Consider the following 12,661-nt stretch of genomic DNA (forward strand, 5'->3'; position numbering starts at 1 on the left):
TGAGGGGTCGACCAACACTGTGCTTTCTAGTGCGGGGTCGCCATGCCAGCAACTTTGGGACCTCAACGTCCATCGGCTCTTCGAACTACGTTCCCCGCCCATTGCCACTTCAGCTTCGCAACTCGTTGAACTATCTCTGGATCTACTACCTTTCTTTTACCACTAGAAAGCCAAGTTATTTAGTGAGTGTCATAGGCTATACTTTACCCTATATTATCACGGGAACGGGAATTAAAAGACTAGTATATTAATAAGCAGACAAAATTGCAAATTCCTGCTTGGAATATAAAAACAGAACCTCCAACTAGTTCCACTATTGTGGAAGATCACGTTAACAAAGTGACCTAAAAACGTAATAGTTAGTGAAAGACTAAGATTAAGTTATTAGACATTATCATAATACAATAACTATATATTATAAGTTAGGTTAACGCTAAATTACTATTTAGTCACATAAGTAGGCTAGATCGTAATTTTATGAAGTACCAAATTGATAATATACAACAGAGAGAAAAAAAAAGTTCCACTGTTGTAATTACTGAAACCAACCATTATACTTGTAAATTACATCAAAATAAATATTTGTACTGTTCTAGCAATACTCTATTGTTAGATGTACCATCACATTGAGCAAGACACACTGTTTTATCATGAATTTAATCCTTATATTTCATTACTTTATACCCTAGCAATAAAATAATAAAAAGATTAATGATAATACTCGATACTAGTGGCACTGTTATTCCGCACTACATTAACAAAGTTCAGTGAAATTGGTGTGTACATAGTTAGCGAGCTTTGGAAATAATGACAGTTATAGATGAACTGTTAATGGAACTATAAACTCAGGAATAATCATAATACAAAGAAAAAAACAATATGGCTATAGAAAACGATAAAGATCTGAAAGAAAATGGAAGACAAGCCCCTTCAGACAGGAATGGTTTTGAAAAGCGTGATATTAAAGAAGAATATACAGAATCAGATCCTTTACAAGTAGATAATCAACGAAAAGAATACGTAATTAAAAGAACATTTAGAGAGACGTGCTGCTATGTATTAAGAAATATAACAGTAGAACCTTCAATATTTATTTACACAATTCCAACAGTCATAACAATTTTAACTTCTCAGAACTTAAATATAGAAAAAGCCTGTCGTGTAAACTTGAATTTTTCCTCAGAAATCTGTGACGCTCTAAGATTACAAACACTAGGTGAGCAAAACGAGTACGAAAGAGATGTACAATACCTTGTAGCTAAAGCTTTGTCTTGGAAGACTTATATCACCGCAACTTTACCTTGTGCTTTGTCTCTTTTTATCGGTACATGGTCTGACATAACTGGTCACCGAAAATGTTTCATCATGCTACCAGTTATCGGCCAGATTTTGGTATGCCTCAACGGTATTATAAATACTTACTTTTTGACACAACTCAATTTAGAAACATTGGTGTTTACTGAGGCGATACTAGATGGATTAACTGGAACCTGGTGTGTATGCATCCTAGTTGTAAACGCATACATAAGTGCAGCAACCTCTGATGACAACAGGACGTACCGTATGGGATTGGTTACTCTGAGCTTTACAGTAGGATTCCCTGTTGGAATGGGCATTAGTGGCATACTGATAAGAAAAATTGGCTTTTACGGATGTTATGGTATGAGTAGTGGCTTTCATTTAATGAATTTGCTGTACACCATTTTCATATTAAAGGATCCAAGGCGCAGTGATGAACAAAAGATGGTAAGTTCCATACATTCGTTTTTTATCTCTATTTATATTATTCATTATTCATTTTGGATAAAATTGATCCATTGTGGGAAACAGTCCACTTATGCAAAGATAATAGAAAACATTTAATATAATTATTATTATTATCCACATTATGTGCATAATTAATCGTTAATCACAGTCAACTATTATAATAGTTGTTTACTTTAGAATGCGTTAAATTTTACTCAGGCAAGTAATATATTGATATCCTAAACAATTCGTCAAAATTGAAAAAATAACAACTATTGAATCAGATAAACATGTAACATTTATTTAGGTTTGTTATCGCATTTTTAAATGGGCTGAAATTTGATAAGTAGACTGTATTGATAAACTTAATATTGCTCACAAATTTCACCTACTTTTGAATGAATTTAAAATTAAACAGTCAAAAGGGAAAACTTAGGAAATATCTCTTGAACACAAAACAAATGTAACCTTGTAACCTTTTTAATGGTTGCATTAGTAAGAAGTAACATTAACAAGTAACTTTGTAATAGTATCTACAAAAAATATTTTTGTTAATGCAATAGTATCTTATAATACAATTTTTATCTAACTCGTTAACTGTTAATACTCAAATACTACACCAGCTGATGATAAAATCAATGTTATCAATAGTAATTTAGCACCACCTACCTTGATTCATTATTCTTTTACGAAAAGTAAGTGTGTGAAGACCACTGCATTTTCAAGTAAAATAATATAATTATAATTGATCTGATAAATCTAAAAATATAGAGAGACTTGATAGTACAATAAAATGACTACAGAAAGAAGTAATCATACAAATAACGAGCATCAAAGAGATGAATTTGTAGAAACAGACCCATTGCAAGGAAATGAAGAAAATGAAGAAGAACCAAAGAGAACATGTAAAGAAACTTGCCTTTATGTAGTAAAGAATATAACAGTTGAGCCGACGATGTTCCTTTTTGTACTCGGAATCATCATATCAGTATTAACATCTCAGAATCTAAATCTAGAGAAAGCATGTCGCGTGAATTTGAATTTCACTACGGAAATATGTGACGCATTAAGAGCTCAAACACTGGGTGAACAGAATGAATATGAGAGAGCGGTACAACATCTAGTTGCTCAAGCTATGACTTGGAGAACATACATTACAGCATCAATCCCTTGCTTGCTAGCACTATTCATTGGATCGTGGTCAGACAAAACTGGCCATAGAATATTCTTTATTGGCTATGCTGTAACTGGACAGTTCCTAATATGTATTAACGGTATCTTGAATACATATTTCCTGAAACAAACCACTTTGGAGGTTTTTGTTGTCACAGATGCATTACTCGATGGTCTCTCAGGTTCTTGGTGTGTGACATTTCTGACTGTGTATTCCTATATAAGTGCCATAACTTCGGATAAAAATAGAACTTTTCGAATGGGATTGGCCAATTTTAGTCTAACCGTAGGATTTCCTATAGGAATGGGGGCAAGTGGTATTCTTTTGAGAACAATCGGGTTCTATGGATGTTATGCCCTTGCTGGTGGTATGCATATAATTAATTTACTATACGTTATATTTTATCTCAAGGATCCTAAACGCTCTCCAGAACAAAAAATGGTAAGTAGTAAAAATAAGTTTGTGACCACGCATTTTCATATTTAAAACTATTTAATTTACTTTATGAATTAGCGGTTTTTCGTTTTCACATACCTAATTTATTTTTTAACCGGTTTATCAATTCTAAATCTAAGCGTAAGTATTTTTGGTAATACCTGGTAATAATCTGTAATTTAGATTGCCTTCAAATTTATCGATAAGAGGAGTTTATCTCGATCTTGTTGTAACGGTAGACAGATAATTACTTATTTTCATCATTACGAGTACTACGAGTACAAACTAAAAAAATATAATTATGATTCTGTATGAAAACTTAGGGACTTTTACCTATTACTTTTAAACTCAAAAATAATGGTTCATTCCGTTCATAGGTTGAACCACTGTAATACTAAATTTCAGTGGTATATGTAGTTGTTGTTCTTATATCATCTTGCCATGTTATAAATCTTTAGCTATTTAACTAACTACAACTAGGTATTTTTTGCAAATCATGTTCACCAACAATTTTATAATCTGCATTTCTCATATCTTGATATTATTTATATTTTTATTTCAGGCTATAATAATACATTCAAAATAACTCTGATCCTAGTCATTCTGACTTGCAATTAATAAATGCAATCTATGTCTCTATGTCAGACAATAAATTTACTGGGTTAAATGGGGATTAATTGAAATCCGAAATATCATATCAGAGACAACTCTGATAGTAGTAGTCAATCTTTATACTTTATTGTCAGCGAAGACTTGCGAAAGAAAAATGTTACTTAAAAGTAGATTTTTGTGTACCTAACTCTAAATCGTCGTAGAATATACTAATTTCTACTGAAGACTACTGAAGACTCCGGCTCCGGGAAGGATGAGGTCGTTCTGGCATCCTGGCTGGACCATACACTTATAATTTTCTGAACTTTATCATGTAATCTTCTTTTCAGCACGACAAAAAGGGTGTCCTACACTTTTTCCGTATATTCTTCGACTTCAAGAACATCAAGGAAACATTCGCAGTAGTTTTCAAACAGGGACCCAACAACCGTCGCACGAGGATATGTGTCATGCTTCTTGTAGTCAGTATTCTTTTCGGACCCATGCATGGTAACAATCAGTTGTTTATTTGTGATACCTTTTCTAAGGGACTGGGAGTCTGCGATAGCCAGACATACCTCTTTTTCTGAAGGATAAAAGTTTGTCAGTCTCTTAGCGTAGTTATGTAAGGTAGCCAATTAGTGAGTTTAGATTGTAGTATGCAAGAAAACAGTTATCAGCCCTCAACCGTTTAAGCATTAAGCGTTTTTTTTTAAATGTCTATTAAATACTCTCGGTCTACAAAAATGAATTTTGACTCTAAAGGGGAATACCACCGTAAAAAGTATATGGATATGATAATATGACGTCTAAATAAGGATTTGGTTAAATAATTAGCTTAATAAAAGTATGTTTCTTGAGAAGAACATTTAGGGCAGGGCCGGGATGGACATTCCCTTTTAACATAAACTTTGAATCTAAATGAGACCTATTTTATATAGCTGGGCCCAGGTTTGATTAAACGTTACAATGTCCAAATTAGTGTAATATATTGAATAATAATATCAGTTATAGACTGATTTAATATCAGTTTGATTGACAGTTGCATAATCAAGATATAGGCAAGTATCTACTTTATAAAATTCGCGATTTCGACAATAAATACACATTATAAAAACTATGAATTTTAATTATTATTGTAGATTGTAATCTATTTTATAATCGTATTTTTTTTCTGTAACGGCCAAAAATGGTTGTTTTCTTTTCCTCTCCTAAAGTTTGTTTTTATCTTTTTATACTCTCTGTCTTTTAAATAATGTCAAATATTCTGGTATGTATTACGATTACAGCCAAATCTAAACCTTTTTATCAAATATTTATTTTGATTTAATTTATTTTAGGTGAACTGTCGGTAATGTACATATCTACAAGGTATAGATTTAATTGGGATGAAGTTAGATTCAGCATATTTCAAGCCTACAATTTTGTCACCCACACCATTGGTAAGTTAAAGTTTAGTTTAAACCACTTTCTATCCTTCTCTCTGGAATTGAAGTCTCTTCTCTCTCATGGCAAAGAGGGTCAAATGCTCTCGTGGCATGTGAATGTGTAAAGAATAAATGAAAATGGAATTATTTTTTTCAAAATCGTGTTTTTGTTATGCGATACTACTACTACTACTACTCGTAATTTTACACACCTACCTATATAGGTATGTAAAAATATTCTCAATTGTTTTAACTCTTTTATCTTTTAACAAAACTCTCGGGGCGAATGAGGGCTTATTATAATAACGATAGTTTTAGGGCTCGTTTGTTAGCAGTGACGTAGCTAGATAACCAAGGGCCTTGGTGCAAATGAAAAATGGGCCCCACTACCATCTTAACTGGTTAGGTTTTATCAAGTAAAAATATTCATCAGATCTTTTTCCTTTTCAAAATTTTCTAAGTTTAGTTCGATCGCGATTTTCTGGAAAGGAATCCAGGGCCCCCTGAGCTTAAGGGCCCCGGGGCATTGCACTGCCTAGCCCCTGGGTAGCTACGCCATTGTAAGTCCTTCACGCCGCAACTACTGGACCGATTTGGAAGAAATTTCAAATGGAAACTATAGATTAACACATAGACTACTTTCATCCAGGTGAATTTCAGTGTGGTAACATTCATGACGTTGTTCCTAATGTTCCAGGTACAATCTTCTCAATAACGGTGTTCAGCAAATACCTGCAGTGGCACGACTCCGTGCTGGGCATCATCTCCACCGTCAGCAAGATATCCGCCTCCTTCATTTATTGTTTTGCACCAAACGAAAGAATCTTCTTTATAGGTTAGTACTTTATTTGAAAAAACCTCTGCTTGCTTTAATTTCTGAAGATTCAGTTTTACTATTTTTTTTAAAAACTCTTTATTTTTCTTCAACTCTTAAAATATTACAACCCATGTTATAAAACAATTATCCTGTCTGCCAATCCGCATTTGGCCACCGTGGTGGACTAAGGCCTAACCCCTCTCATTCTGAGAGGGGGAAACAAAGTGGTCCTCCCGTTTCCGTTAAATTTAAGAGTATTTACATTATTGTTTCATACTAACTTTAACTGTATACTCGCGTTGCTAAAAATTCAGTTACCACACGGATCAAAAAATTTTCCTGTTGAGATACGTAATCCTCAAATCTTATAGCAGGGCGGAATGTATCTTACCTTCAAGATCGTACATTATGCATTTTGTAAATATTTTGTATATTTTCTGTGCTCAGCGTGGTCCTCAGAAAAGTTTTTTTTATTTCATTCAGTTTTATGTATAGAACTACGATAGAGAGAGCCGTGTTAGCCCAGTAGATATGCCTTTTGCCTTCGATTCGGAGAGCGTAGATTTGAATCCAGTCCGGAGCATGCACCTCCAACTTTTCAGTTATGCGCATTTTCAGAAATTATATATCACATGTCTACAACGGTGAAGGAAAAACATCTTGAGGAAACCTGCATATTAAATGAGAATTTTCTCAATTCTCTTCGTATGTAAAGTCTGCCAACACGCATTGGGCCTTGGTGGAGCTAACCCTTCTCATCCTGAGAGGATACTCTTGCTCAACAGTGAACCATATATGGGTTGTTAATGCAATAGCACTACAAAACGAATAGTTTGAGAACCACTGCTTTAAAATATCATGAGTAGAATATCAAGTCACAATTCCGTCGTCTCTTTTTCAGCACCACTGGTGGACATTTTAAACGGGACAGCCCTGCTTGCTCTGAGATCCATCGTCTCTAAATTAGTTCTGGCGACTGAATTTGGTAAGTTTCCGTACTTCTAACCAACGATAATTTTATACAATAGATATATAGATAGAACGAGTAGGTTACGTTCCTACAAAATCACCGCATAAAGTGACCAACCAACTTTTCAGTTGGGTGCATTTTAAGAAATTAAATATCACGTGTCTCAAACGGTGAAGGAAAACATCGTGAGAAAACCTGCATACCTGAGAATTTTCTTAATTCGCTGCGTGTGTGAAGTCTGCCAATCCGCATTGGGTCAGCATGGTGGACTGAGACCTAACCCCTCTCATTCTGAAAGGAGACTCTAGCTCAGCAGTGAGACGAATATGGGCTGAAAATGATGACTGACACACATGCACAATTTTGTCAATCGCTGTTTACTCAAGCGAGGCAGATGAACAGGAGTATACCTTGCACGTTGTTCAGTACCTCCACCAAGTATGAGCCCTTAATATTGGTGGGTTCGTTTAGGGCAACCAAAAAAAAAACTAACTTTAGTAATACTTAACCAGCACGTCAGATTAAGATAAGGTAGGTGAATTGATAGCTAAAAGGTGTGCATTTCTAAAATCTGACGATTTGAGCGTAACGTAATATAACGTAACGTAATAAGAATGGGATATTTCTGTTATCGAGCCACGACTCGAGTACGGTTTTTTTACTTATTTTGAATTAACTAATCTCCCTATTAATCAGTCATGTTTTCTGCTGTTTTCAGTAAGCCGAAGTAATAAAAATTGACTATAAAGTCTGTAGTTCTCTTTCCCACCGCTGAAAGAGAAAAAAGTATATTATGACCATTTATTTTTTCTATCATTTAACATCTTATCTACCAAATCTAATCGATTCCTATGACGCTTTAGTAATTGCAAATTCTTCATCAATTAAAACTATGCATCCACATTTAAGCAATTTGGTGGGTCTATGGTCAAATTCAAAAATTCATTTATTTCAATTAGGCTTAGTTTACAAGCACTTTTGAAACGTCAAGTGATTATATTATTAGATAATAGATTATCAAAAAATTTAAATTATAGTTACGAGGGCTCCTTGGTCCGAGAAGAGCTCACAACAAACTCAGCCAGTCCATATTTATGGTTTCCTATAAAAAAAACCTTTCGACGTTTCGACGGCCTCCGTTCGATCCCCAGCTGGGTTGATTGAGATTTTCTTAATTGGTCCAGGTCTGGCTGGTGGGAGGCTTCAGCCCTAGCTAGTTACCACCCTACCGACAAAGACGTACCCTCCAAGTGATTTAGCGTTCCGGTACAATGTCGTGTATAGAAACCGAAAGGGGTGTGGATTTTCATCCTCCTCCTAACAAGTTAGCCCGCTTCCATCTTAGATTGCACCATCACTTACCATCAGGTGAGATTGCAGTCAAGGGCTAACTTGTAAAGAAAAAAAAAAAGAAAAGAAAACCTGTAGATCGCTAAAATTGATAATGAATTGAAAACTGTACAAAGCTGATAATGATGATGATGTACGTCATTTTATTTCAGGGAAAGTGAACTCAATATTCGCCCTGACGGAGAACCTCATGCCTCTGGTGTACGTCCCTCTGTACACGCAGGTGTACGTGGCCACCATGGAGGTGTTGCCGGGAGCGGTGTTCCTGATGGGGTCCGCCATGACGATACCGGCTGTTATAGTCTTCATGTATGATGATTATTTTACTATGAATAATTTTCTCTCATTCAATCACGTATCTCAAACGGTGAAGGAAAAACTTTGTGAGGAAACCTGATACCAGAGAATTTTCTTAATTCTCTGTGTGAAGTCTGCCAATCCGCATTGGGCCAGCGTGGCTACCCCTCTCATTCTGAGAGGATACGAGCTCAGCAGTGAGCCGAATATGGCTTAATAATGATGAATGATAATTTTTCTCTGATATATTTACTTCCACATAGTTGGAACGTTAGGGTTCCAAAGTGCTGGTGCGCAGTTTTAGTCGACTCCTTTCTCTAATGACATGAATCGCTGGATCCAGACGGCTCTGATTTGGTTTGATTTGAGAACTTAAGGTCGTCTGGAAGAGATAGCTAAAAATATAGCGATAAGGCGGCCTTTTTGTATCGTAATTCTTATTTTCTTATTTGTTTGTTATATTGTTTATTTTTCCTTGTTTTGTGGTGTACAAATAAAGAAGAAGAAGTACAAAGGATTATGTTTTGAGGCTAATATAATAATGATGATGAATAATTATTATGATTTATTATATAGATAATAATTGTTATTTAAAGAAAAATCAGCCGATGGACGTCCAATGCAGGACATAGGCCTTTTGTAGTGACTTCCAAACATCACGATACTGAGCCATCGAATCCCTGCGACTTGATGTCGTCAGTCCACCTAGTTCTAGTGCGGCGTCGCCATTCCAACACTTTGGGACCCAAACGTCCATCGGCTCATCGAACTATGTGCCCCGCCCATTGCCACTTCAGCTTCGCAACTCGTTGAGCTATGTCAGTGACTTTGGTTCTTCTGCGGATCTCCTCATTTCTATGATGATGATGAAAGAAAAAAAATAATAATTAATTAGATATGAACAAACACAAACGCAATAACCCTTCTTGTAAGGTAAAATCTTACCAACTTACATTCTTTTTTATCTTTTCTTCCAGATATTTGTTTTGGGAACACAGAAGAAACCAAAGGCGATTAAAAGAGCAAAATAAAATCGAATTAAAGGAACAATAGCATTTGATGAAAATGGCTTAGTAATACCTTAGTTAGTTAAACAAGAAAACTAGTTCAATATACGTCGTACAAACAGAGTGCCTAGTGGGAGTTTTCAATATTTTCATACTCTTACTATCGCGTTAACGTAAACGCGAATTTATACGGAATTGAAACAATTGTGCAGTAGTGCCACTAGATGACACTGTTTCAATTCCTTAGAAATTCGCGTTTACGTCAACGCGATCGTCACAGTATCAAACTGCCACAAGGCCCTCTGATTAAACTTGACAAAGAGTTTAGTATTTTGTATGGCCCATCCCGAATATAACATACCTACTTTGTATTGTACTCTGTATGATTAATTAATATTTATATCAAACTTGTACTGTAAATTTTTTTTGTGTAAATTGTACTGTACTTATAGGTTTTAAAATAAAAAGAAATTAATAATTTTGTCTTATTCGTCGTAAGGTGAAACGCTTTGGAAAAAAATCTGCTTTGCAAAGCATTCAGTGCTCTATTTTCCTGATCTATCTAGGGAGAAACTAAAAGCAGGTTTTATGGGACCGCAAATCACAAAAATACTGAAGAATAATATACATATCTGAAAAAGTAGGTATTTCTGCCACTGAAAGATCTGCTTGGAATACATTAGAAATTGTTACCTGTTTTTAGGCAGCAAACTACATGAAAATCACGACAGTAAATTGTATAGATTTTTATTTAATTGTACAAATTTAAAAAAATGGGTTTCATCATAAGTTCACCAAACATCTCACGTTCTTCCTGAAACCGATGCGTCAGCGAGGAACATAGAGAGCGTTTTCACCAGAACCTTGAGTTTTTGAGCAAAATGGCACTACGGCAAAACAGATTTTTCCGACTGATTATTTTTCTCTTTCAATTTATTTACATTATTTTTCTCTTTCAATTTGTTAGAGAGCCGTGATAGCCCAGTGGATTTGACCTCTACCTCCGACTTCGGAGGGTGTGGATTCGAATCCGGTCCGGGGAAATTAAAAAATTAAATATCACATGTCTCAAACCTGCATACCAGAGAATTCTTAATTCTCTGCGTGTGTGAAGTCTACCAATCCGCATTGGGCCAGCGTGGTGGACTATTGGCCTCCTTCTGAGAGGAGACTCGAGCATTGAGCCGAATATGGGTTGATAATGATGATGATGATTTATTTACACTTTTAAATTTTTAAATATGCTTACAAAATACTTTAAATTTATAAAAACAATCCATCCGTGCGATTGAATGCTTTTTTGAATGCCAATGGAACAGGTGGCTCCAGATTGAAGAACCTTCTCCCAATACGCGCTACTACTAATATTATTTGTCGTAATAGATTTTATAGTTTACAAATTATAGTAAACGTAAATAAAATACGCAATATCGTGACGTAACATTCAACACAGTTATAACTTTTATTTACATAAAACAAATATTGTTAACAAAGTAAATGTTATGGATACAAATAATATATACTCAGTTCGTTATCATGAAACAATATCTTAGTGATGTAAAGGAATATTTATCAATAAGGTCCTGGGTTCGATATTTGACAAATTTCAGCTCCGTGGCGCAGTGGTATGCATGTTGGGTTTACAAGACGGAAGTCCTGAGTTCGATCCCCGGCTGGGTCGATTGAGATTTTCTGAATAGGTCCAGGTGAGGCTGGGGGAGGCTTCGGCCGTGGCTAGTTACCACCGTGGCAAAGATGTACCGTCAAACGATTTAGCGTTCCGGTACGATGTCATGTAGAAACCAAAAGGGATGTGGATTTTCATCCTCCCACTAACAAGTTAGCCCGCTTCCATCTTAGATTGCATCATCACTTACCATCAGGTGATATTGTACTCAAGGGCTAAAAAAACAGTAGTATCGCTGTAAAAATGGCGTAACTTCTCCCGTTTTCCCAACATTTCCCTTCACTGCTCTGCTCCTATTGATCGTAGCGTAATGAAGTATATACTTTAACCAGCCTAGGAGTGTGAAGAATAATTGTGCTAAGTTTTGTTAAAATCCGTCGAGTAGTTTTTGTTTCTACAACGAACATACAGACAGACAAACGGACAAAAATTTTACTAATCACCCCCTAATAGCTATTTGGAAATATTAATATGTACAGAATTGACCTCTACAGATTTATTATAAGTATAGATGATAAAAATAGGTAAAGGTTTGAATAATGTTAAGTACTCTAACAAAAGAGGGTTGAATTAATTTGTTGGACATAAACGCCACAATAAGGGACGCTCACCACCGATGTGGAACAAATCGCTTCAGACTGAATTTGAATAAGTGGATGAGTTTAGGCGTGTTTTACAGCTTGATGCATCGCAAATAAATGTTGTGGGGATTATAATTTTGTTTACTATAGGATGCTAAAAATATCTATACTAATATTATAAAGCTGACGAGTTTGTTTGTTTGAACGCGCTAATCTCAGTAACTACTTGTCCGATTTGAAAAATTATTCCAGTGTTAGATAGCTCATTTATCGAGGAAGGCTATAGACTATATATTATTTCCATATTCCTACGGAATCGGGAACCACGCGGGTGAAACCGCGCGGCGTCAGTTAGTAATAAAATATGCAGTGTCAGAATGATTTTCAATAATTTATTTATCAAGTACTAGCGGACCCGGTCAAGCTTCGCTTTGACTTATCTGCAATTCTTACCTACCTTACCCTCTCCTACCCTACCCCTACCCTTAAGATCTATAATTGACTCTTAAACGTTTGTATGGGAAATAGAAAAGGGTAGTTTTTATGGTTTTTCCGGCAATTATTCTACTACTTCTCACC

The 12,661-nt window shown here is 35.4% G+C and overlaps 1 protein-coding gene across 1 annotated transcript; it reads left to right on the plus strand.

Moving 5' to 3' along the window:
- The first annotated feature begins 1,290 nt into the window (after positions 1-1,290).
- LOC112047251 (solute carrier family 46 member 3-like) lies at positions 1,291-10,285 on the plus strand. The gene is made up of 7 exons (XM_052882517.1): positions 1,291-1,746; positions 4,297-4,456; positions 5,287-5,388; positions 6,071-6,208; positions 7,092-7,175; positions 8,663-8,819; positions 9,785-10,285. The coding sequence occupies exons 1-7, from the start codon at positions 1,366-1,368 to the stop codon at positions 9,858-9,860; spliced, it is 1,098 nt and encodes a 365-aa protein (XP_052738477.1). The 5' UTR covers positions 1,291-1,365; the 3' UTR covers positions 9,861-10,285.
- Positions 10,286-12,661: the final 2,376 nt, after the last annotated feature.

This window comes from Bicyclus anynana, chromosome 7 (assembly GCF_947172395.1).
Source record: "Bicyclus anynana chromosome 7, ilBicAnyn1.1, whole genome shotgun sequence".
NCBI lineage: Eukaryota > Metazoa > Arthropoda > Insecta > Lepidoptera > Nymphalidae > Bicyclus > Bicyclus anynana.